Raw genomic sequence first — 25353 nt, 5'->3', positions numbered from 1 at the left:
CTAAGTAATACTGCCGTATAGAGACCGTGTATACTGCCATACAATGTCTGCAGAAGGCTATGTTCACATGGCATATATTTGAGGCTGAAAAATATGAGGCTGGTTTTAAAGCGTATTTTGACACATTTCTTCTGGTGTCACTGCCACTTCCTTTTACGAGACTTATTTTAATTCAGCAGTGCAAAAATACTCATATAAACAACACAGTGTATATTCCATTGAAATCAATGGGAAGCTGTCTACAGATGTATTTCAAGTCTATTTTGGAGCGTAATACAAGCGTTTAACGCTCCGAAATGCACCTCAAAATAAGCGGCGTGAACATACTGCTATACAGTACCACAGTAATACTGCCAGCATAAATTGACACGGACACCATACATGAAAGTTTTCGCTGCGTTTCTTTTCTGCAGCGTGGGCATAAGATTTTTTACTTCTCATACACTTTGCTGCTTCTGTAAATGCTGCGGAATTTCCACACAGAATTCCTTTGCGTAAATTATGCAGCGTTTACACTATGTGGGAACCCGGCCTAATACTTCCATACAGTACCCAAGTAATACTATCATACACAACACAAGTAATACTGCCCTGTACAGACTGTGTAATATTTCCATACCATACCCAAATAATACTATCATACACAACCCAAGTAATACTGCCCTGTACAGACTGTGTAATATTTCCATACCGTACCCAAATAATACTATCATACACAACCCAAGTAATACTGCCCTGTACAGACTGTGTAATATTTCCATACAGTACCCAAGTTATACTATCATACACAACCCAAGTAATACTGCCCTGTACAGACTGTGTAATATTTCCATACAATACACAAGTAATACTATCATACACAACCCAAGTAATACTGCCCTGTACAGACTGTGTAATACTGCCATACAGTACCCAAGTAATACTATCATACACAACCCAAGTAATACTGCCCTGTACAGACTGTGTAATATTTCCACACCGTACCCAAATAATACTATCATACACAACCCAAGTAATACTGCCCTGTACAGACTGTGTAATATTTCCATACAATACCTAAGTAATACTGCCCTGTACAGACTGTGTAATATTTCCATACAATACACAAGTAATACTATCATACACAACCCAAGTAATACTGCACTGTACAGACTGTAATATTTCCATACAATACCCAAGTAATACTATCATACACAACCCAAGTAATACTGCCCTGTACAGACTGTGTAATATTTCCATACCGTACCCAAATAATACTATCATACACAACCCAAGTAATACTTCCCTGTACAGACTGTGTAATATTTCCATACAGTACCCAAGTAATACTATCATACACAACCCAAGTAATACTGCCCTGTACAGACTGTGTAATATTTCCATACCGTACCCAAGTAATACTATCATACACAACCCAAGTAATACTGCCCTGTACAGACTGTGTAATATTTCCATACCGTACCCAAGTAATACTATCATACACAACCCAAGTAATACTGCCCTGTACAGACTGTGTAATATTTCCATACAGTACCCAAGTAATACTATCATACACAACCCAAGTAATACTGCCCTGTACAGACTGTGTAATATTTCCATACAGTACCCAAGTTATACTATCATACACAACCCAAGTAATACTGCCCTGTACAGACTGTGTAATATTTCCATACAATACACAAGTAATACTATCATACACAACCCAAGTAATACTGCCCTGTACAGACTGTGTAATACTGCCATACAGTACCCAAGTAATACTATCATACACAACCCAAGTAATACTGCCCTGTACAGACTGTGTAATATTTCCACACCGTACCCAAATAATACTATCATACACAACCCAAGTAATACTGCCCTGTACAGACTGTGTAATATTTCCATACAATACCTAAGTAATACTGCCCTGTACAGACTGTGTAATATTTCCATACAATACACAAGTAATACTATCATACACAACCCAAGTAATACTGCACTGTACAGACTGTGTAATATTTCCATACAATACCCAAGTAATACTATCATACACAACCCAAGTAATACTGCCCTGTACAGACTGTGTAATATTTCCATACCGTACCCAAATAATACTATCATACACAACCCAAGTAATACTGCCCTGTACAGACTGTGTAATATTTCCATACAGTACCCAAGTAATACTATCATACACAACCCAAGTAATACTGCCCTGTACAGACTGTGTAATATTTCCATACCGTACCCAAGTAATACTATCATACACAACCCAAGTAATACTGCCCTGTACAGACTGTGTAATATTTCCATACCATACCCAAGTAATACTATCATACACAACCCAAGTAATACTGCCCTGTACAGACTGTGTAATATTTCCATACAGTACCCAAGTAATACTATCATACACAACCCAAGTAATACTGCCCTGTACAGACTGTGTAATATTTCCATACAGTACCCAAGTAATACTATCATACACAACCCAAGTAATACTGCCCTGTACAGACTGTGTAATACTGCCATACACAACCCAAGTAATACTGCCCTGTACAGACTGTGTAATACTGCCATACAGTACCCAAGTAATACTATCATACACAACCCACGTAATACTGCCCTGTACAGACTGTGTAATATTTCCATACAGTACCCAAGTAATACTATCATACACAACCCAAGTAATACTGCCCTGTACAGACTGTGTAATATTTCCATACAGTACCCAAGTAATACTATCATACACAACCCACGTAATACTGCCCTGTACAGACTGTGTAATATTTCCATACAGTACCCAAGTAATACTATCATACACAACCCAAGTAATACTGCCCTGTACAGACTGTGTAATATTTCCATACAGTACCCAAGTAATACTATCATACACAACCCAAGTAATACTGCCCTGTACAGACTGTGTAATATTTCCATACCATACCCAAATAATACTATCATACACAACCCAAGTAATACTGCCCTGTACAGACTGTGTAATACTGCCATACAGTACCCAAGTAATACTATCATACACAACCCAAGTAATACTGCCCTGTACAGACTGTGTAATATTTCCATACAGTACCCAAGTAATACTGCCCTGTACAGACTGTGTAATATTTCCATACAGTACCCAAGTAATACTATCATACACCACCCAAGTAATACTGCCCTGTACAGACTGTGTAATATTTCCATACAGTACCCAAGTAATACTATCATACACAACCCAAGTAATACTGCCCTGTACAGACTGTGTAATACTGCCATACACAACCCAAGTAATACTGCCCTGTACAGACTGTGTAATACTGCCATACAGTACCCAAGTAATACTATCATACACAACCCAAGTAATACTGCCCTGTACAGACTGTGTAATATTTCCATACAGTACCCAAGTAATACTATCATACACAACCCAAGTAATACTGCCCTGTACAGACTGTGTAATATTTCCATACAGTACCCAAGTAATACTATCATACACAACCCAAGTAATACCGCCCTGTACAGACTGTGTAATATTTCCATACAGTACCCAAGTAATACTATCATACACCACCCAAGTAATACTGCCCTGTACAGACTGTGTAATACTGCCATACAATACCTAAGTAATACTGCTATGCAGAGATAGTGTAATGCTGCAATACAGGGCACACATATTATTGGGGGCTTAGAGGTTAATTTGTTAATGTTGCATCCATAATGACATAATGTCATGTGGGTGTGTTGTCTAATGCCTGTTGTGGGACTGTTTCTTTGGACGAAATATCAAGCAGCCTAGAGCCATTGCACAACATGTCATGTGAGGCCTTGTCAATGTACAGGACAGGCAGCGAGGGACAAGAATGGCCGCACAGCTAAGTATAGAAACAAATGAATGTAGTGGCTGCGGCTGTGCAATACAGTCATTGCCCCGCTCCTAAATCCTGACATGTGCGCGCGGCCAGCATGAGATAATGAGGCCAGCGCTGCACTAATGAGCGGCGGCACGGAAAACAGAACATGGCAGGCGCACTGCAAAACAACCCCCACGTTCTGTCTTCAGTGCCTGCGCCGCCGCTCATTAGTGCAGCGCCGGCCACATCACCTCGTGCTGACCGCGTGTACTTGTTCTCAGGAGCGGGGCAATGGCTGTATTACACAGCCACAGTCCCGCTCTATAACGGTGGAGATCAGTGAAACCTCTCATCTCCGCCACTATTCCCCTGAATTCTGCGATCAAAGCTGGCTGCAGTATTCAGGAGAAAATGAGAAGGGGGGATGCCCCTTGGATCGCATCACAGGAATCCCAGTGAATCCATTGAAGGACCCCAGGGCTGTATTATCATATTTCCTGTTGTTAGGGCATACTTAGTACACAGGCAGTTGTTAGGACATACCTATCAGTACACAGGCTAATGTACTGGCATATAGATATATTGCAGTACATTAAAGTCTAAGGCCTCATGCACACGACCGTAGCCATGTGCACGCCTGTGATTTTCGGGTCGGCCAGCAGCGGACTGTCAGCCGCAAGCCGCCTGCAAATCGCGGGCAATGCACATGGCCGCGGCCATTATTTTCAATGAGCCCGGACCGCAGAAGACGGCCTTAATAAGACATGTGCGTTCTTTCTGCGGTGCGGGCTCCTGGGCCATGCACAGACCGTAAAAACTATGGTTGTGTGCATGGCCCCATAGAAATGAATGGGGCCGCAATTCTCCCGTGGATTTTCGGGGGAATTGTGGCCGCAAAAGCATGTTCGTGTGCATGGGGCCTTAAAATAAAGTAAAAACAAAGTAATATTAAATAAAAAAAATACACACACATTTTTTACAATAAACATTAAAATAAGTCTCAATACATAAAATATACACATAATCGGTATTGGCGCGGCCATAATAACCTGCACAACAATTTTTTTGCATAATTTATGATGTGTACGCTGTAAAAAAATTAAATAACAACTGCTTCCTATCACTTATTGTGGGACACGAGGTGCGATGAATTTAACCTCCATGTGCGTCTCATTAATAGTAATTAAAGAGGCTCTGTCACCAGATTTTCAAACCCCTATCTCGTATTGCAGCAGATCGGCGCTGCAATGTAGATAACAGTAACGTGTTGTTTTTTTTCAAAAACGAGCATTTTTGGCCAAGTTATGACCATTTTTATATTTATGCAAATGAGCCTTTCTTAAGTACAACTGGGCGTGTTTAAAGTTATGTCCAAGTGGGCGTGTATTGTGTATGTATATATGGGCGTTTTTACTTGTTTTACTAGCTGGGCGTTGTGAATGGAAGTGTATGATGCTGACGAATCAGCATCATCCACGACTCATTGTCACCACCCAGCTTCTGGCAGTTCAGACACAGCGTGTCCTCGCGAGTCCGACGCGATTAAGTTCCTGTGGGAGGAAGTGAGTGACGTCACAGCGTGATCTCGCGAGGACACGCTGTGTGTCTGTGCACTGCCAGAAGCTGGGTGGTAACGAAGAGAAGTGGATGATGCTGATTCGTCAGCATCATACACTTCCATTCACAACGCCCAGCTAGTAAAACAAGTAAAAATGCCCAGATGTACGCACATAATACACGCCCACTTGGACATAACTTTAAACACGCCCAGTTGTACTTAAGAAAGGCTCATTTACATAAATATAAAAATGGTCATAACTTGGCCAAAAATGCTCGTTTTTGAAAAAAACAAAAACGTTACTGTTATCTACATTGCAGCGCCGATCTGCTGCAATAGTAGATAGGGGTTTGAAAATCTGGTGACAGAGCCTCTTTAACCCCATCATGTACCTTATCCATTAACCCATTATGACTGAGAAACATGATGGGGTTAATTACTATTGTGAGGGACATTCAAAATTCATCATCACACCTCGCGCCTTACATCAGAAAATGGAAGAACTTTTTTTTAACTATTTTTTTTTATTACTGTTGGCAAATTATCGTTTTTGTATTGGTATCGAAGTCCAAATTCTGGTATCGTGACATCCCTAGGTCAGAAAAGATCTTTGTGGAACTTTATATATATATATATATATATATATATATATATATATATATATATATATTCTTCTTTTACACCTTGTTTTTCCATTGTAACTGTGGCTGCACAGCAGCGCCAGTTACAGGGGAAATCAGCCCTCTTATGGTGACTATTGTCTAGTAAGACCCAGCAGCAGCCTGCCACTAACGGCACCCGGCGATCATGTGACCAGCTACCGCTGCCTTTATTTGTATACACAGCTCTCCTTCGGCGCTGTGTGGAACAGATCAGAGAAGATAGAAGCAGCAAAAGCTTCTTCTATCTACTGCTCAGGGTCCCCGGCATTCACTGACTGCCGGAGACACGACATTCAGCTGCCCGATCGATCGGGCAGCAAGTTAAAACCCATGCCGTAAATAGTCTATAAGTGTTTTAAGGAACCCGACCGCCGGATGTATATTCACAGCCGGCAGTCGGGAACCGGTTAAAGACTATGCCGATTTTTTTCAAATTTGAAATGTTTCAATTTATGTGGTAATAACTTTGGAATGTTTTTACCTATCCAAGCGATTCTGAGATTGTTTTCTCGTGACATGTTGTACTTTGTTAGTGAAAAAAATTTGATCGATAAATTCAATATTTATTTGTGAAAAACAATTTAGAGAAAATTTTGAAAAATTAGGATATTTCGAAATTTAAATGTATCTGCTTGTAAGACAGAAAGTAATACCACACAAAATAGTTGCTAGTTAATATTCCCCATATGTCTACTTTATGTTGGCATCGTCTTTTGAACGTCCTTTTATCTTTCTAGGACGTTGCAAGGCTTAGAACTTTAGCAGCAATTTGTCACATTTTCAAGAAAATTCCAAAAGCCTATTTTTATAGGGTCCAGTTCAGTTCTGAAGTGGCTTTGAGGGCCTATATTTTAGGAACCCCCCATAAAACACCCCATTTTGAAAACTGCACCCCTGAAAGTACTCTAAATAGCATTTAGAAAGTTTCTTAACTCTTCAAGGGTTTTACAGGAATCTAAGCAAAGTGGAGGTGAAATTTACAAATGTAATTTATTAATTTTTTTGCAGAAATTCTATTTTAATCAATTTTTCTGTAACACAGAAGGTTTTTCCAGAGAAATGCAACTCAATATTTTTTCCCAGATCCTACAGTTTGTAGTAAAAATATCCCACATGTGACCCTAGTGTTATCTACTGGACTGAAACACAGGCCTTACTATTGACTGCTGCATTTAAGTGGTATAACGGTGGCGGTCGGAGGGTAACTGCGATCGCCGCCGTTGCAGAGTGATGTCCGCTGTATAGTACAGCTGACGTCTGCTGAAGATGAAGCGAGCACAGCTCATTCTGCCCCCTGCAGATCGTGCTGCCCCCTGCAGATCGTGCTGCCCCCTGCAGATCGTGCTGCCTTCTGCAGATAGCACCCCCCTGTAAATAGCATCATCCCTCCCCGTAGATAGCATCATCCCTCCCTGTAGATAGCACCACCCCTCCCTGTAGATAGTGCCACCTAGGCTCCCTCTTGGAGCGGAATCTCCAGTCAGAGCGCTCTGACCGGGATGGTGCGATCTACTGGGAGGGATGATGCGATCTACAGGAGGGATGGAGAGACGTCGGGGGTTCCCTCTAGGAGAGGAGTCCCCGGCCAGAGAGCTCTGAGCCAGGATTTTGCTCCTAGGGGGAGCTCATGTGCCTTTATCGACAGGCAGATTTGTGCTATCTACAGGGGGGTGTATTTTGGGTGTCGTAAAGCCCTGGCAGACATGAGAGTGCAGCGCTACTTACACTGAAGCAGCATTGCATTCTTTAAACCCCGGTCCAGACTGCGAACGTTTTATATATACGTTACAACTGCACGGGGCTTCGGAAGTTGGAACGTATATTGCCGTATGGCTGTCTTGAAGGGGTTAAAACCAGATAGTGAAGCATAATCTTTTTTTTCCTAATCCGTTTTAATTTTTTGATTGTATATTTTTTTTATTCTATTTTCTGTACATGATTATGGTGGCAGCCATTTCTCCTGAGCTGCTTTTAACAGCATTTAGAGATCTGGTTTACAGCAGCCTCATGGGCCAAAGGAAGCAATAGTCTGGAGCTGACCCATTAACTTCTATGGGAGAGTTTTCAAGGCATGCTCTGTGACCTGTGCAGAGATCATTGTGCAGGAAGGTGTAGGAGGGAAGCTGTGTCCATCACCAATAGTCAATGGTGGATTCCGTATTATCTACAGTCCTAAATGTTCTTGACGGTCTATATTCAGACCATAAAGCCCAATGCACCCGAAAGCTATTAAATGTGTTCAGGCGTACAGCTACCATCTTCCTCATAACATAATCAAATTTCACTAAATTAAATAGCTCCGCTAACATAAGTGGATCATGGGATTTCCAGGACTTGGCTATCAATAATTTAGCAGCCAGGATGACATGGGCAACAACACACCGGAGATCTGCAGGGATGTCAGCAAGGCCAATAAAACATAATGCCAGTGCAGGGGATGGGGACACAGTGAACTGTACAATAGAAGAGATAAGTGTGAATGTTGCTTTCCAAAAATTGAATACCAGAGGGCATGTCCACCACACATGCATATAGCTACCTATCAAACCACAACCCTTCCAACACGACGGAGAATAAGTAGTATTAAATTTGGCAATTTGCAAAGGAGTTCTGTACCACCTAAGGAGTATTTTCTGGGCTGTTTCTCTATGACTAGAACCTCTCGAAATTCTGGAGACCCAATGTATGGCAGAATACCACTCCGTTAATGAGATTTCCGGGCCAAAAGTTTTGAGACTAAGGGTATGTTCACACGAGGGCGTCCGTAACGGCTGAAATTACGGGGATGTTTCAGCCTGAAAACATCCCCGTAATTTCAGCCGTAACAGCATGTGCAGGCGCTTGAACGCCGCGTCAATTACGGACATAATTAGCGCTGCTATTCATTGGAGTCAATATAACGGCTCCAATTACGGCCAAAGAAGTGACAGGTCACTTCTTTGACGCGGGCGTCTATTTACGCGCCGTCATTTGACAGCGGCGCGTAAATTACGCCTCGTGTGAACAGACAAACGTCTGCCCATTGCTTTCAATGGGCAAATGTTTGTCAGCGCTATTGAGGCGCTATTTTCGGACGTAATTCGGGGCAAAAACGCCCGAATTACGTCCGTAAATAGGCTGTGTGAACATACCCTGACACTAATTTTGGTTTTCACAAAGTTTGCTGCTTCAGTTTTTGTAGTGCAATTGGCGTTAACTCTAGATTGTTATGAAGAGTGATCAGATAAATTGTAATTAATAGCAAAGTCATTCCATGCCTTGAAAATTAATCACAAAAACCCAATTTCCACTGCATTTCAGCCCTGCCATAAAATGACCAGCTGAAAGTGTTAATGAGGACCGCTGCAGCTGATATCACTGTCATGCTGAGGGGATTTTAATAGCAGACTGGTTGCTTTAAAAGGGGGATGGAGCTTAAAATCATTGTCTTCTTCTGTTAACCATGGTTATCTCCAAGGAAACACGTGCAGCCGTCATAGCTTTGCATGAAAAGGGCTTTACAGGCAAGGACATTGCTGCTTGTAAGATTGCCCCTAAATCAACCATTTATCAGATCACCAAGAACTTCAAGGAGAGAGGTTCAATTGCTGTGAAGAAGCTTTAGGGCGCCCAAGAAAGTACTGCAAGTGCCAGGATGTCTCCTAAAGAGGATTCAGCTATGGGATCGGTTCAACGCCAGTCCAGAGCTTGTTCAGGAATGGCCACAGGCAGGTGTCAGTGCATCTGCACACACAGTGAGGCAAAGGCTTTTGGAGGCTGACCTGGTGTATAGAAGGGCAGCAAAGAAGACACTTCTCTCCAAGAAAAACATCTTTTAGTCTGTTTAGGACATCTGGAAGAATGATTGTCCGGAGAAGAACAGGTGAGCGCTACCCTGTGTCATGCCAGCAGTAAAGCATCCTGAGACTATTCATGTGTGGCGTTGCTTTTCATCCAAGGGAGTGGGCTCACTCATAATTTTGCCTAATACCCTTCTTTATTCATGGAAGTGTTATCAACACATCATCCAAGAGCAACTTCTCCCAACGATCCAGTGCAATTTGGTGAAGAACAATACGTTTTCCAGCATGATGGCGCATTATGTCACAATGCAAAAGTGATAACTAAGTGGCTCGGTGAACAAAACATGGACATTTTGGGTCCATGGCCAAGAAACTCCACAGAACTCAATCCCATTTATAATAGATGTGATAGAATACAGGTGGCACGCAGGACCTGCTGACACTGAACCCGTCAGTCCCGCGGACCTGCCGGATTCAGGTCTTAGCGAACGATACACCTGCTCTGTATACAGGATACAGAGCAGCTTTATGTCAAAAAGTAAAAATAATTTTTAATAAAAACGAATTTGAAACTTGCAACAAAGGCAATGACATTTTTTATTTTTATTTTTTTTTAAAAATCACTTTCAGTATACCATAGAAATATCTGACTAAAAGATCTAAAAACACTGAAGCAGCAAAGTTTGTAAAAACAAAATTAATTTTAGTCTCAAAACTTTTGGCCAGAACAGAAAGTGTAAGTCTATTGTGAGGCTAAGTGGCCAGTGTGAAAACGGGTAGATTTTAGGATTATTTTTTATTACGCATAATGACATGGAGAATGTAAATCAAAAATCATAAAAAAAATCTTATAAAATGTTTACCATAAAAACTTGATTTAAACAAGACACATTCCCTTTAAGCAATTGATACATTGCTTTACTTATCTACTGATGATTATAAGTGCTCTATGTTTTACAGCCAATGTTCATATGTCTGTCTTTTTTTATAGCAGCGGAAAAATGCCTAAGAAGAAGACTGGTGCCCGTAAGAAGGCGGAGAGTCGCAAAGAAAGGGAGAAACAGCAAAGAGCAACTAAGGGGATTGTGGACTTAGCCAAACATCCTTGTAATTTTACAATGGTAATTTAAACTATTTCTAAATCTTTTAGATTTTGTCCTTATTCTATATAACAGTGTAACTAGCGTATTAACCCTTCAAAAAAAACGAATTAAAAGGGTTTTCTGACAGACTATTATGATGATATGTCCACTGGGTATCCACAGACTGTATGGAGCTCAGTGATCCCAAGAACAGGAGGTACTTTTTCCCCATACATGGCGTAGTCGATGTGTGTGCACAGTCATGTTATGGTCAGCATACCAGGACTTACTGTCTCGTGTGTTTTTCTTTTTAGAACTTTAAGTTGTTGCTTACTTAATAAAAGCGAATATTCTTATGTAAAGTGAATAAGCGTAACTTATTAAAGTGAATATAGTTCTGATAACTTGTGTAAAGGGATCAGAATGTCCCCACCTGTTGGTTTCATGTACGCCACCAAATATCACCAAGCCCAAATCTCAGGGTTGTCCCAGGATTAAATATTACTTTTGTCTGTTAGGCTTCGTTCAAATCTGTGTCGGGACTCCGTTCACATCTGCGTCGGGACTCCGTTCATGGGTTCCATCGGACCTTTCCATCAGGGGAACCCATGAATAGAATCCAAGATGAAACAAACTGAAACCGTAGTTGACTGCGCTATTGATTCCGTCAAAACAACGGAATCCTTACACAACGGTGACAAACGGAAACCATTTGCACCGATTCCGTCACCAATGAAATCAATGGTGATGCAAACGGAAACCTATGGTTTCCGTTTATTTCAGTTTGGATTCCGTTCATGGGTTCCCCTGACGGAAAGGTTCAACGGAACCCATAAAAGGAGTCCCGACGCAGATGTGAACGAAGCCTAAGATCTCACTTGACAGAATCATTTTTCCAGTTGGCATCATTTTAATAAAATGATAAAATGCTCCTGTGTTAAATATTGATATTACATACTTGTTATGGTGCCCTCTCTCAGAACATCCACATAAAACGTGCCTGGTGCAGGTACATGCTCAGTCCCAACGCCCAGATCCTCTTGTATACGGGCAGTGGAGTGATTCTTGCTAGACAATGCAAGTCGGCGCACTAAAAGCATTTTCTTTTCACCAGCACCAACCACGTCAGATGGACTTAAGTGGGAATCGGTTTTACGATGGAGTTTTCTCCTTTATTTTATGGCTAACATGGTCCTGACATTCTAGACACTACCATATACGTACTCGTTATTTGCTCTTCATACACACACCTTTTCAACAAAAAACATTCTATATCTATGTAAAATCCACTGGCGGTAATAAAAAGGCAGAGGTCCTTAGTGAGAGAACAAGTAATATATTCTAGACATATTTAATCGGTGTAAGTTTCTGTCACTTTGTGCTTTTTATGAAGCAGCCAGGAAGTATAATTGATACTTTGCAGTCGTCATATTTATTCCTCCCCTGTCTGCTATAATGGCTTATGTGTCCTTTGAGAACTTGTTATCGGCAGGTGTAGGAAGATAAAACCCTTTTGCACAGCATAATTCAACAAATGAAGCTCCTTCTACTGACAGGTGCATATAGATGCATAGTAAGCATATACCATACCGAGGACTAATCTTCACTATGGGAACCATCATTTTTCTGGGACATAAAGTATCGCTTAAGTAAAGACCATTGAGAGTTTGTCATGTAAATGCTCATTCTGCTCTGACTTCTCTCTTTATGTTTATAGGAATGTGACAAGTGCCAAAGGTACTGTAAATCTTTTATGGTTTTCCCCATTGTTCTTTATAGACCGCTAGTAAATAATATTTGAAAGCACTGAAATGTATTATTTTTTTTTCTCTCTTATGTGTGAAGACGGCAGAAAAACAGGGCATTTTGTTATTTCTGCAGTTCTGTACAGAAGCTACCTCTATGTGCTCAGTGTGGTAAGTTGTACACCTAGAAGAATGATACCGTCAAATTATTAATGAAGTTTCAAGTACAGTGAAGGAAATAAGTATTTGATCCCTTGCTGATTTTGTAAGTTTGCCCACTGCCAAAGACATGAACAGTCTAGAATTTTTAGGCTAGGTTCATTTTACCAGTCAAAATTATATATATTTATTTGCATTGTGCACAGAGAAATAAGTATTTGACCCCCTACCAACCATTAAGAGTTCAGCCTCCTCCAGACCAGTTACACGCTCCAAATCAACTTGGTGCCTGCATTAAAGACAGCTGTCTTACATGGTCACCTGTATAAAAGACTCCTGTCCACAGACTCCATTAATCAGTCTGACTCTAACCTCTACAACATGGGCAAGACCAAAGAGCTTTCTAAGGATGTCAGGGACAAGATCATAGACCTGCACAAGGCTGGAATGGGCTACAAAACCATAAGTAAGACGCTGGGTGAGAAGGAGACAACTGTTGGTGCAATAGTAAGAAAATGGAAGACATACAAAATGACTGTCAATCGACATCGATCTGGGGCTCCATGCAAAATCTCACCTCGTGGGGTATCCTTGATCCTGAGGAAGGTGAGAGCTCAGCTGAAAACTACACGGAGCGAACTTGTTAATGATCTCAAGGCAGCTGGGACCACAGTCACCAAGAAAACCATTGGTAACACATTACGCTGTAATGGATTAAAATCCTGCAGTGCCCGCAAGGTCCCCCTGCTCAAGAAGGCACATGTACAGGCCCATCTGAAGTTTGCAAATGAACATCTGGATGATTCTGAGAGTGATTGGGAGAAGGTGCTGTGGTCAGTTGAGACTAAAATTGAGCTCTTTGGCATTAGCTCTACTCACCGTGTTTGGAGAAAGAGAAATGCTGCCTATGACCCAAAGAACACCATCCCCACTGTCAAGCATGGAGGTGGAAACGTTATGTTTTGGGGGTGTTTCTCTGCTAAGGGCACAGGACTACTTCACCGCATCAATGGGAGAATGGATGGAGCCATGTACCGTCAAATCCTGAGTGACAACCTCCTTCCCTCCACCAGGACATTAAAAATGGCTCTTGGCTGGGTCTTCCAGCACGACAATGACCCGAAACCATACAGCCAAGGCAACAAAGGAGTGGCTCAAAAAGAAGCACATTAAGGTCATGGAGTGGCCTAGACAGTCTCCAGACCTTAATCCCATCGAAAACTTATGGAGGGAGCTGAAGATCCGAGTTGCCAAGCGACAGCCTCGAAATCTTAATGATTTACAGATGAACTGCAAAGAGGAGTGGGCCAAAATTAAAATCTAACATGTGTGCAAACCTCATCATCAACTACAAAAAACGTCTGACTGCTGTGCTTGCCAACAAGGGTTTTGCCACCAAGTATTAAGTCTTGTTTGCCAAAGGGATCAAATGGTTATTTCTCTGTGCACAATGCAAATAAATATATATAATTTTGACTATGTGATTTTCTGTTTTTTTTTAAAATATAATCTATCTCTCACTGGTAAAATAAACCTAGCCTAAAAATTCTAGACTGTTCATGTCTTTGACAGTGGGCAAACTTACAAAATCAGCAAGGGATCAAATACTTATTTCCTTCACTGTATTGGTAAGAGCAGCACATTGCAGCATAGTTATAAAAAAATGTCTGCCTGAAAAGTTATAAGTATGGGAGATCATATCAGACATATAGCACGGCGGTAAAACTGCACAGATGCAAAAACAGTTTTTCCACACTGTTTTTAATCTAAAAAATTTAGCAGCTTTCCAAGTGTTACAAACATGACATTATAATGTGTACAATACATTTTCGAAAATATATTTTATCTTTTTCCAAAGATATGAGTAATGAGGAAGAAGCATGAATAACACAGGTTTCTTCTTATCAGAGGATGGTCATACATTCACATGAGATTAGATCTAGAATAAAATGTACTAATCACACATAGAAAACGAATGGCAATTTTTTTTTATAGTAAATAAAAAATGTAAAGAAATAACAAAACCTAAGCAAAAATGCAATAAAAGACACCAATTCGTAGTCTCTGAGTTTATTACAAAAATGTGTAGATAATGCTGATAATGTATCAGTCGATTAAAAAAATGGGATAGAAAGAGGGAAGGGGAGGGTAGTCCATTGTTTTATATTACTGCTAAAGAGGTATAGGATGTGTACCTAGCCGTATTCTATCCTGGTACCATGTAGTAATAGAAAAACAAGCACGTTGTTCAGACCTGACTGCTAGAGGGGAGCAGGGCAGTAGATGCAATTTTAGGACGGTACACTTCGATATACTGTAAATTCCGTGCACCATTCTTCTATGCACCATTTCTGTGAATTTGTCATCTCCAATAACAATTTGTGCCATTTTTACTGTCTGCATTATGAAACCTTTTTTTATATAAATGGGCCATATTATGTCAAGGTGTTTGTGTTATATTTGGAAATTGTGTGACTAACAGTTAAACAAACATGATCACATTCCTCTGCTACCAAGTTTTCCTGACCAATATTTATTAACTCTTACCTTTTTTTATTCTTTGGTATTAAATGTACATATTTTAAAATGTATAAGAACAGACACTATTTATTTCTCTATTGCAGGAAAAACTAAATGTATGATGAAATCATCAGACTGTGTGATCAGGCATCCTGGTGTTTATAGTACTGGTATGGCAATGGTGGTATGTATCAAAATGTCTAATCCGTGCATAGATATTCTTTTTATTTTCAGTCTTTCTTAAAGTGAACTTGTCACATTGAACATGCAGACCTATCTGTGGGCAGGTGTTATAGAGCAAGAGGAGAGGAGCAGATTGATGTATAGTTTTGTGTAAAAAGATTCTGAATAACCTGTAATTTATCTGTTCAAATCCCTGCTCACTGTGGGCTAAAGAGTCTAGTGGGCGGTCTAAACCATTTATTGACAGCCTTCCCTTTGAGTGTGACTACAGAAACTGCTGTCAATCACTGAGTAGGACCGCACACCGGACTCCTAAGCCTACAGTGAACAGATCTATAAATTACAGGTTATCCTTCCTGAATTTTTTTTTTTGCACAAAGCTATATATTAACCCTTTCATGACCAAGGGTCATTGATACCCTTGTGATATGCAGTTCTTTAAACGATAATATCTTTGCAACCGCTTTGAACATAACAACTATTTTTACTTTTTTTTTTTTTTTACAAGACTTATGAGGCATTCATTTTCTAGATTAGTTTAATATATCCATGTTTTTAATTTTTATTATGATCAAACAAATCACTAAAAATTAAAAAAAACACTTTTTTGTAATTTGTTATATATATTTCTCTCTCTTTTTATTTATTTACTGAAGCAGCACTGCACTTATTAAACCCCGTTCAAGGCTGTCAACATTTATACACGTGACAACCGCACGGGGCATTGGCAGTTGGGACGTATATAGCCGTGTGGCAGTCGTGGAGGGGTTAATCTACTTTGCTCTTGTTTAACTAAACGGGTTTTCTTTGAAAAATCAAAGTAGATTGATTAACCCCTTAACGTCCGCCCACCGTCTTTTGACGGCAGGCAGTACATGTGCTTAGTCTACAGTGACGTATTTTGGCGTCGCTGTAGAAGAGGCTGATAAGTGCTTCTGTGAGCGATCATCCTCTAAGCAGGAGCTGTAACTAACAGCTCCTGATCTTAAAGAAGCCTGCTGAATACAGCTGGGGTCAGAAAACATTCGGATCCCAGCTGCTTAACTCTTTGATCGCCGGAGTCCGCGACCGCGGCAAGATCAAGGGGGACTCCCCTCTTTGATCGCGTCACTGGAAACCCGGTGACGTGATCAAAGAGCAGGGAATCCCTCTGCAGACAGCCCTGAGGACCTAGAAAGGACCCCAGGGCTGTCCAGTTTGCATGCTGTTAGGGCACACTATGTGCTGCCCTAACAGCAGCCTGTGTCATAGTGACACAGTGTGATGTATTAGCATACAAGAGTATGCTAATACATTACAAGTAATAAATAAAGTTATTCCTTAATGGGATTTAAAAAAAAAAGTAACAAAAAAAAAAAAAGAAGTCCAAAAAAAATAATTCATTATTTTGCATAAAATATATTTTATTGCCCCTTGTCGTGGAAGTCAATGGCTCAAAATATATTAGACTGAAATTTAGACGAGTGTTCCAACAGACACTCACACCAGGAACTTTCTCCAGCATCCTAATCAGGAGATTTCATACCGATATATATCGAGAGAGGAAGAATAACACACAGAGGCTGCTGGTATGCTCGAAATAATCCTCTGGGGGTTTATTGCCAAACTCAATTACAATAATAGGCAGATATTTAGACAAACACATATGTGTGTGTGTGTATATGTGTGTTATATATATATATATATTACACATACACACACACACGACCATAGAACGAAGTAACGGCACCAGGACTTCAGAGAAGATGAAACACGGTGGATTTATTCACCTCAAGTGAGTGACGTTTCGGTTTGTCACAGAACCTTTCTCAAGCTACTAATATATATAGAAAGGCTCCAGTGAACGGAGCTGAAAAGTTGCACGGGCAATAAAAGTACCCACTTTTTTCACCCTTACTATTGGAGTTGCTGCTTATTTTTTGACTTCTTTCTATATATATATATATATATATATATATATATATATATATATATATATATATATATAGCACACTCCAAATTACGAGACAGCATGTGGAAAATCCTTGTGAGATTCCAGCAAGCCACGCGTAATTTCGTTTCCCTTGCTGGAAATCTCACAGAAAAGATTCCGAAGTGTCAGTATTCTGAATACACATGACGTCCAGGCTGGAGGTCATGTGTATTCATTATCAGGACACTTGTGTATGTGGCTGCACATATGTGCTGTGTAAATGACTGGAGAGGAGTGCATGATGCTGATTGGTCACTGATTCGTCAGCATCATACACTTCTATTCACAATGCCCAGTTAGTAAAACAAGTAAACACGCCCAGTTACAAACACAATAAACGCCCAGTTGGACATAGGAAAAAAAACACGCCCAGTTGTCCATTTCAAAGCTCATTTGCATACATATAAAATAGCTCATAACTTGGCCAAAAATGAACGTTTTAAAAAAACAAACAAACGTTACTGTTATCTACATTGCAGCGCCGATCACATGCAATAGGGGTTTGAGAATCTGGTGACAGAGCCTCTTTAAAGTCCAATGTGTTTTTACGCAGCAAAAATCGGAGGATTACACTTGGATTTCTGCCGCAGATGTGCCACAAGCGTGTAGCAGATCTGCGCGGGAATTAGTCCCATTGTCATTCAAAAGGGGCTTATCCTCGGCTTTTCCGTGCAAAATAAGTAGCATACTTATTGCTATGGAGGATTTCTTTTCATGGTGCGGACAAATATACATGTGTAAAATTTTTCGTAGCATTTGAACTGGGCTGTGGAAACTTCATATGCATCGGATGCAGATTGTCTTTGAAATCCATATCAAATCCAACACGTGTGAACAGGGCCTTAGGATGAGTTAAAAAAAAAAAACTCTGTTAGGCCAAATGCACACGATGCATATTACGTGCAGATTTGCCGCATATATTTTCATGCGTCAGATCCGCAGTGTAATACAGTACCAGCAAAGTAAATGAGAGCTCAAGAAATCTCATCTACACGTCGCAGATTTTTTCTGCATATAAATTGACCTGTGGTGCGTATTTTAAAATCTGCAGCACGTCAATTTATTTTGCGTTTCCGCCTGCAAATTGTATCTGACCAGTTTAATAAAAAATAACAAGTCCGCAGCATAAAACCTGCACCTAAGGCCCCATGCACACGACCGTAAAAACTCCCGTAATTACGGACCGTAATTACGGGCCCATAGACTTCTATTGGCCACGGGTACCTCCCCGTATGCTTACGGGAAGGTGCCCGTGCCGTTGAAAAAGATAGAACATGTCCTATTTCAGGCCGTAATTACGGCATGGGCAGCCCATAGAAGTCTATGGGGCTCCCGTAATTACGGGTGACTACGTGTGTGCACCCGTAATTACGGGAGCGTTGCTAGGTGACGTCAGTAAATAGTCACTGTCCAGGGTGCTGAAAGAGTTAAACGATCGGCAGTAACTATTTCAGCCCCCGGGACAGTGACTTCCGATCACAAGATAGATAAAGCTGTAAAAAAAAAAAGACGTTCATACTTACCCAGAACTCCCTGCTTCTTCCTCCAGTCCGGCCTCCTGGGATGACGTTACAGCCCATGTGACCGCTGCAGCCAATCACAGGCCAATCACAGGCTGCAGCGGTCACATGGACTGCGCGTCATACAGGGAGGTCGGACTGGATGTCAAGAAAGGGACGCGTCACCACGACAACGGCCGGATAAGTATGAATTTCCTTTACTTTTATTACGGAAAGGGCTGTCCCTTCTCTCTATCCTGCACTGATAGAGAGAAGGGCTGCCGATTAGTGCAGTGCTATTTTGCAGCCAAAAACGTGCTCGTAAATACGGGTGACACCGGACCCGTATTTACGGGCACGGGTCCGTAAATACTGGTGCAATATGGGTCGAATACGTGTGACCAAGGACCCGTATTTACGGGTGGACAAAAATACAGTCGTGTGCATGAGGCCTAAGAATGCACTATTAGGGCTTGTCCACACGTTGCGGAAGTGCTGCGTTTTTTCAGTCCGGAATTGCGGACGGAAAATACGTAGCAGAATACAGTAGCACCAAAGTGGGTGTGATGTAACAAATCTCATCCACACGCTGCGTAAATATTCTGACCAGAAGTTGACCTGTGGTGCGTATTTTTCAGACCTCCGCATGTCAATTCCTGCTGCGGAAAGTGGACTGAGTTGCTGCGTTTTTCAAAGGAGATGTCACCATCCCCCAACATTGTGAAAAATGCAGCAAAATACGCACCATTTTCTGCAGTAAAAAATGCAGGAAATGGTGCGTTTTTTTTCCTGCAGCGGAACGTCTGCTACTTTCAATGGAATTGTTGCACAGATTTTATTAAGGTGCGGATTTTACCTGCAGCTTTACCTGCGGTTTTGATGCAGATTTTCTGCACCAAATTCCTCAACGTGTGCGTGTAGCCTTACAGATTTTGCTAGGGATTTGCAGCAACCCTTTGCATTGTAAGGGTATGTTCACACTGCCTATTTTCAGCCGTAAAAGACCTGAAAAACGGCTAAAAATACGGAGGCTGGACGCCTCCAAACATCTGCTGATTTATTTCAATGGGTAAAACGGTGTTTAGTTCCCACGGGGCGTTTGTTTACGCGGCCGTTTGTAAAAACAGCGCGTAAAAAGCACCCCGTAAAAAAGAAGTGCATGTCCCGTTTGGAACCGTTTTTGGAGCTGTTTTTCATTGTCTCAATAGAAAAACAGCTTAAAAAACAGCTGTAAAGAACGCATCAAAAATGCTTGATGCGTAAAAAACTGCTGAAAATCAGGGGCTGTTTTCCCTTGAAAAGCTCCGTATTTTACGGCCGTTTTTTGTTTGCTGTGTGAACATACCCTAAAGGGTAAAATACGTTCCAATTCTGCAACATAATAGGCTTGCTGCCTATTTAATAAGCAGCACGTCCTAAATTCCATGCAGATTTTTTTCTGCTGCATGAGCATGGGGTTTTGAAAATGAGTTAGGGCTTATTCAGACTAACGTGTTAAATGTCAGTGTGACGGCTGTTGTTTTAACGGCCGCCACATGGTTGCATGTATTTCTATGGAGCTATTAACACAGCCATTGTTTTAACGGACAGTTTAAGGGGCCGTGAAAAAATAGTACATGTCCCATTTATGTCCGTTTTTACAGATCCCTCAATAGAATGGGTCCCACACGGGTGCAAATTGGCAGTGAAAAACTGCCATTTCGCACATGTTCGTGAACATTTGTAGTGAATTTTCAGTGCGCAATCTGCACAAGAAATAGGAGACAAATCCGCCACATCTGAAGTGGCCTTGTTGAAACGTCCGTGTTCGGTCTGTTTTATATGGACCGTATGTCGGCAGTATTTCCTGTAATGACCACAGTTCCATAATCTCTGAGGAATTGATACAGAAAGCATATTTGAAAAATGTATCACTTTTATTTATGCAATAAATAACTTTTTTTTATACCCCTTTATATGTGCATGGATATATTCATAATTTCACCACAAGATGGTGCTAGACAAACAGGAATGGTTGTAGTGACACAAAAGTAAATAATCTATCATGATCTATTTGCTGTTACAGTATTTCAGTGTACTCTGTAAACAGGGTGACATCTAATTTTGTTAATATTTTTTTTCTAGGGTGCAATTTGTGATTTCTGTGAGGCATGGGTATGCCATGGCAGGAAATGTCTCAACGTCCATGCATGCAGCTGTCCCCTCGCTTCTGCCGAGTGCATCGAATGTGAACGAGCAGTCTGGGACCATGGTGTGTTACTACCTTTTCTTTATCTTAGACTCCTCAATCTCCAGGAGGAACACTGGGGCAGATTTACAAGTGCTGTGTTCATCTTATACAGTGTAAACTCAGACCAGGCAGTCAGAAGATGCGCCAAACTTTTGACATTGGTGCATGATCATTTTGGTACATCTATCTAGACTTGCTGGGCACTTTTTTCCTCCTTGTACCACCTCCAATTTGGCTTATTTTGCATTAGAATTTAGTGACAGATGTTTGACACATTTTAAGCCACGGAACTTTTTCAGATATTTTTTGAAGCAGCCGGATATAGGACAACAATAGTCAGCTTCCTTTTTTAAAAGTCACGTACAGTGGAAACACATCAGATAGAGATCCATGTTAACCTAAAGGGTTAGAAATACTCTACGCCATTGCTTTTAATCCAGGGGTGATTACTATAATTAAGGGCCGGGGCTACATCTAGACTTTTTGTAGCGCTACTAATTGATTTTAACTCTTGAGTGGCAGATGTAGTCAACAAGATTGCATACAACTCAATGTATTCCTTTAGACTGCAGCTGTAGCGCTACAATAAGTCTAAGTATAGCCCTGGCCTAAGCACTTAATGCTATACATCCCCAGAAAATATAATTCCATAAGGATCCATTCACACGCTGCAGTTGAGGTGCAGTTAAAAACGGCATAAAAAAAAAAAAACCCCACATGTGTTTTTACTACGATTTGGTGCATTTTTCTATGCGGTTGTGGTAAAAAAAAAAACACAACCGCATAGAAAAACTGCACCAAATCGTAGTAAAAATGCATGCGGTTTTCTAAAACGTTTTTTTTTTTAATGCGGTTCTAACTACACCTCAACCGCAACATGTGAATGGATTCCTAATCGTCCTCTTGTGTCAGGTTGTTCAGACATTCTGTTTCTGAGAAAGCTGGATGGCAATCCATTACAACTCTTAGGGCTCGTCCACACAAAACGGAATTGCTAGAATTGCAGACGGAAAATACGCAGCAGAATACAGTAGCAGCAAAGTGGGTGAGATTTAACAAATCTCATCCACACGCTACGTAAAATTTCCTTGCAGAAATTCACCTGCGGTGCGTATTTTTTCGTACCGCAGCGTGTCAATACCTGCTGCGGAAAGTGGACTGAATTGCTGCGTTTTTTAGAGATGTCACCGTCTCCCAACATTAAATAGAACACCGCAAAATCCACACCATTTTCTGCAGTAAAAACGCAGGAAATGGTGGGTTTTTTTCTGAAGCGGAAATCCTGCTAATTTATGCGGAATTGCTGCAGAAGTTTTCTGCAGCAATTCCGTTACATGTGGACAAGCCCTTACTATGGCTGTTTGCATTCTGTCTACTTATATGTAATACATTCCCTCGTATCAATGTATAACTGATCCGATTTACCATTTAGGAGTCTGATATTCCCTGAGTCAAATATAAATTTAAAATGGGTAGACAGGATCATTACAAACTTGACAACAGCAGAAAACTGGGTACGCCAAAGGTACATTTGGGAAAGATTTCTTTTCATTGTCTTGAATGGGATCTGATCCAGTTCTTGGTACTACATATACAGCTCCAATATTTGCCAATATTATGGCAATCTGAATGCGGCTTAACAGATGCAGTTTTTTATTTTTTATTTAATCATTTAAAATTGGGGAGATTTATTGGTTTGTGGGTTTCATTATAAGCTTCATGACCAGTTTGCGGTCATAAAATGATGATAAAAGGTTCTCTATTTCAAGAAAAATGTGACATATCTCAGAATATCTTAGAAATAAGCAAAATGACTCTTTGGGGAATTCTGAATATGTCACTTGCCAAAGATTTAGTTAAAGTGGAGGACGCTGTGCTGGGCACCAACTTGTATAATTCAGCATAGAAGCCTTTTAAAGTATTCATTTCCATACAGTAAAGTAGGAAACGGTTATGTGCAGGGGTTGGGATATCTCCCAACCTATCTCCTTGGTTACATGCTGGGTATAAACATGCCTGTTCTATATGTCCGGATTATAATCTGTCAAATCTTTGTGCTGCGCAGGTGGCCGGATATTCAGCTGCTCCTTCTGCTACAACTTTCTATGTGAAGATGACCAGTTTGAACATCAGGCTAGTTGCCAAGTACTGGAGGCTGAAACCTTTAAGTGTAAGTTTTTTTAAAATTTTTTATTTCACTGTATTTGGACCAATATATAGAAAACATTGAATTACGGAAAACTATAAATATGTCATTCTCGGTTTGATAATACTCATAAGTATCGGCATCTTTTAAACTCATCCTCCTTTGATGTGTTCACAATTTGCAATTTTAGCACCACAATTTTACCGCAACATGTGGATTCACCCAGCTTGTATAGGCTAAGTTTCACTTTTATTTTCTTTTATTAACAGGCGCTTCTTGTAATCGTTTAGGGCAACACTCATGCCTCCGCTGCAAGGTATAACTCCACTTTATACATGCTATTTTATTTCAATAACCAGCTAATTTTGTGCTGTTAAGTATACTAGATCAGTGTTTTTATTGCAAGTGCTGAAGGAATCCCAACAGATCATCATTCCTATAGTACTACAAACATGATCTAAAGGAAACCTGTCACACTGACTATGCTGTCCGATCTGCATGCAGCATGCTATATATAGAGCAGGATTTGCTCTAGACTAGATTGACATATAGTTTGTGGGATGAGATTCTGTATAACTTATTTATTGATTTAAATCCATGCTTACGCTGGGCTTAAGAGTCCAGAGGGCGGTCCTACTCCGTGATTGACAGCCTTCCTTCATGAGTGTACATACAGAAATAACTGTCAATCACTAAATAGGACCGCCCACTGGACTCCAAAGCCCAGCATAAGCATTGGTTTAAATCAATAAATAACAAGTTAGAATGAATCTTTTCCCACAAACTACGTATAAAACTACTCAACAAAATCTGCTCTATATCATGCTGCACGCAAATTGGACAGCAACTTCAACATGACAGGTTCCCTTTAAGAGGTATAATGTCATCAGTATTTGCCAGTTATTCGGTCTATAGGAAACCCTAAAAAAACATGACCTGTCGGGGTTCCTTAAGGACTTCGATTGAGAAATACTAAACTAGGTTATTCATTCTGCTGCAACACCTTCCCCTTAGGACATGTTAGGAGGTTTTGTATGTAATACAGCAGAACATGTCGCTCGTTGCTGTAAATACTGTTGAACATTTGTTTTTTGTTACTGTTGCTGTTTATTGCAGTGTGTTAGCGCCAAATCTGTTTGGTGTTTTATCTTTGGTATTGACTGACTACACCTACATATAAGAGGCCATGTAGACACTGGGTATTAGTAACTTTACATACATACGCTGTATGTGTACTGCTTGTGTGACACCAACCAAGTATTTAACCCTTTCACTGTCCAGGATGTATGTAAATCATCATGACTTTAATGTGGCGCCACGACTAGAGTTCAGATCTTGGTATCATATTGAAGCCCAGAATCTTAGCTTTCAAATGAGGTTCAAAGCTCTAGCTGCAATATTTGGGGAGCAGCGCTCCTTTCTAGTGGTGGAGCAGGATGAAGAGGTTTACTTGCTGGTTTTGTGTCTGTGTAGGGGGAGACGTTACAAGTGAGAGCTGGAACAAAGAAGACAACCTGTTGGTGTGACCACCGCCCCTAAAACTTACCACTAGTTTCATGTTACCCACCCTTTTACCAATGAGAGAGGATATGTGGGGGGGAGGTTGTACTACAGGGGTGAGAAGATGAGCAGCTCCATATCTAATGACCCCCACTCTTAAGGCCATTTGTGCATGTAGGCATTAACGTCATGTATGAGCTGTACACATCTTGAATTTTTATTTGGAAGTGTTCTATGTCAAAGACTTTTACCCACAAACATGAATTTTTTATGGTTTGTTTTTTTCATCACAAAGCATATAAGGGAAAATGACACAGAGGCGCCCATGATTTTGAAAAGGCCACCCAACACTTTACAGGTGTCTAATTGGAATGTGTCAAATATATAGGCATCAGGGTATTATGCTATTATTTTTATATTTAGTATTCCGGTTTTATTTGTGTATATGAAAATCGTCCTGAAACCACCTGTCAGCGAAAGGGTTA

General features: G+C 40.6%; 1 protein-coding gene across 1 annotated transcript in view; it reads left to right on the top strand.

The window, feature by feature from the left end:
* The window catches only part of ZNF330 (zinc finger protein 330), a 38641-nt gene that overhangs the window by 5272 nt on the left and 8016 nt on the right, over nt 1–25353 (top strand). Inside the window, exons 2-8 of the mRNA XM_075860412.1 lie at nt 10824–10953; nt 12632–12651; nt 12760–12830; nt 15443–15522; nt 21117–21243; nt 23288–23392; nt 23638–23684. Of these exons, the coding sequence (XP_075716527.1) occupies nt 10834–10953; nt 12632–12651; nt 12760–12830; nt 15443–15522; nt 21117–21243; nt 23288–23392; nt 23638–23684 (570 nt within the window). The 5' untranslated portion in view covers nt 10824–10833. The remainder of the gene's footprint in view (nt 1–10823; nt 10954–12631; nt 12652–12759; nt 12831–15442; nt 15523–21116; nt 21244–23287; nt 23393–23637; nt 23685–25353) is intronic.

This window comes from Rhinoderma darwinii, chromosome 1, assembly GCF_050947455.1.
Source record: "Rhinoderma darwinii isolate aRhiDar2 chromosome 1, aRhiDar2.hap1, whole genome shotgun sequence".
NCBI lineage: Eukaryota > Metazoa > Chordata > Amphibia > Anura > Rhinodermatidae > Rhinoderma > Rhinoderma darwinii.
This window is presented reverse-complemented; position numbering and strand designations above follow the sequence as displayed.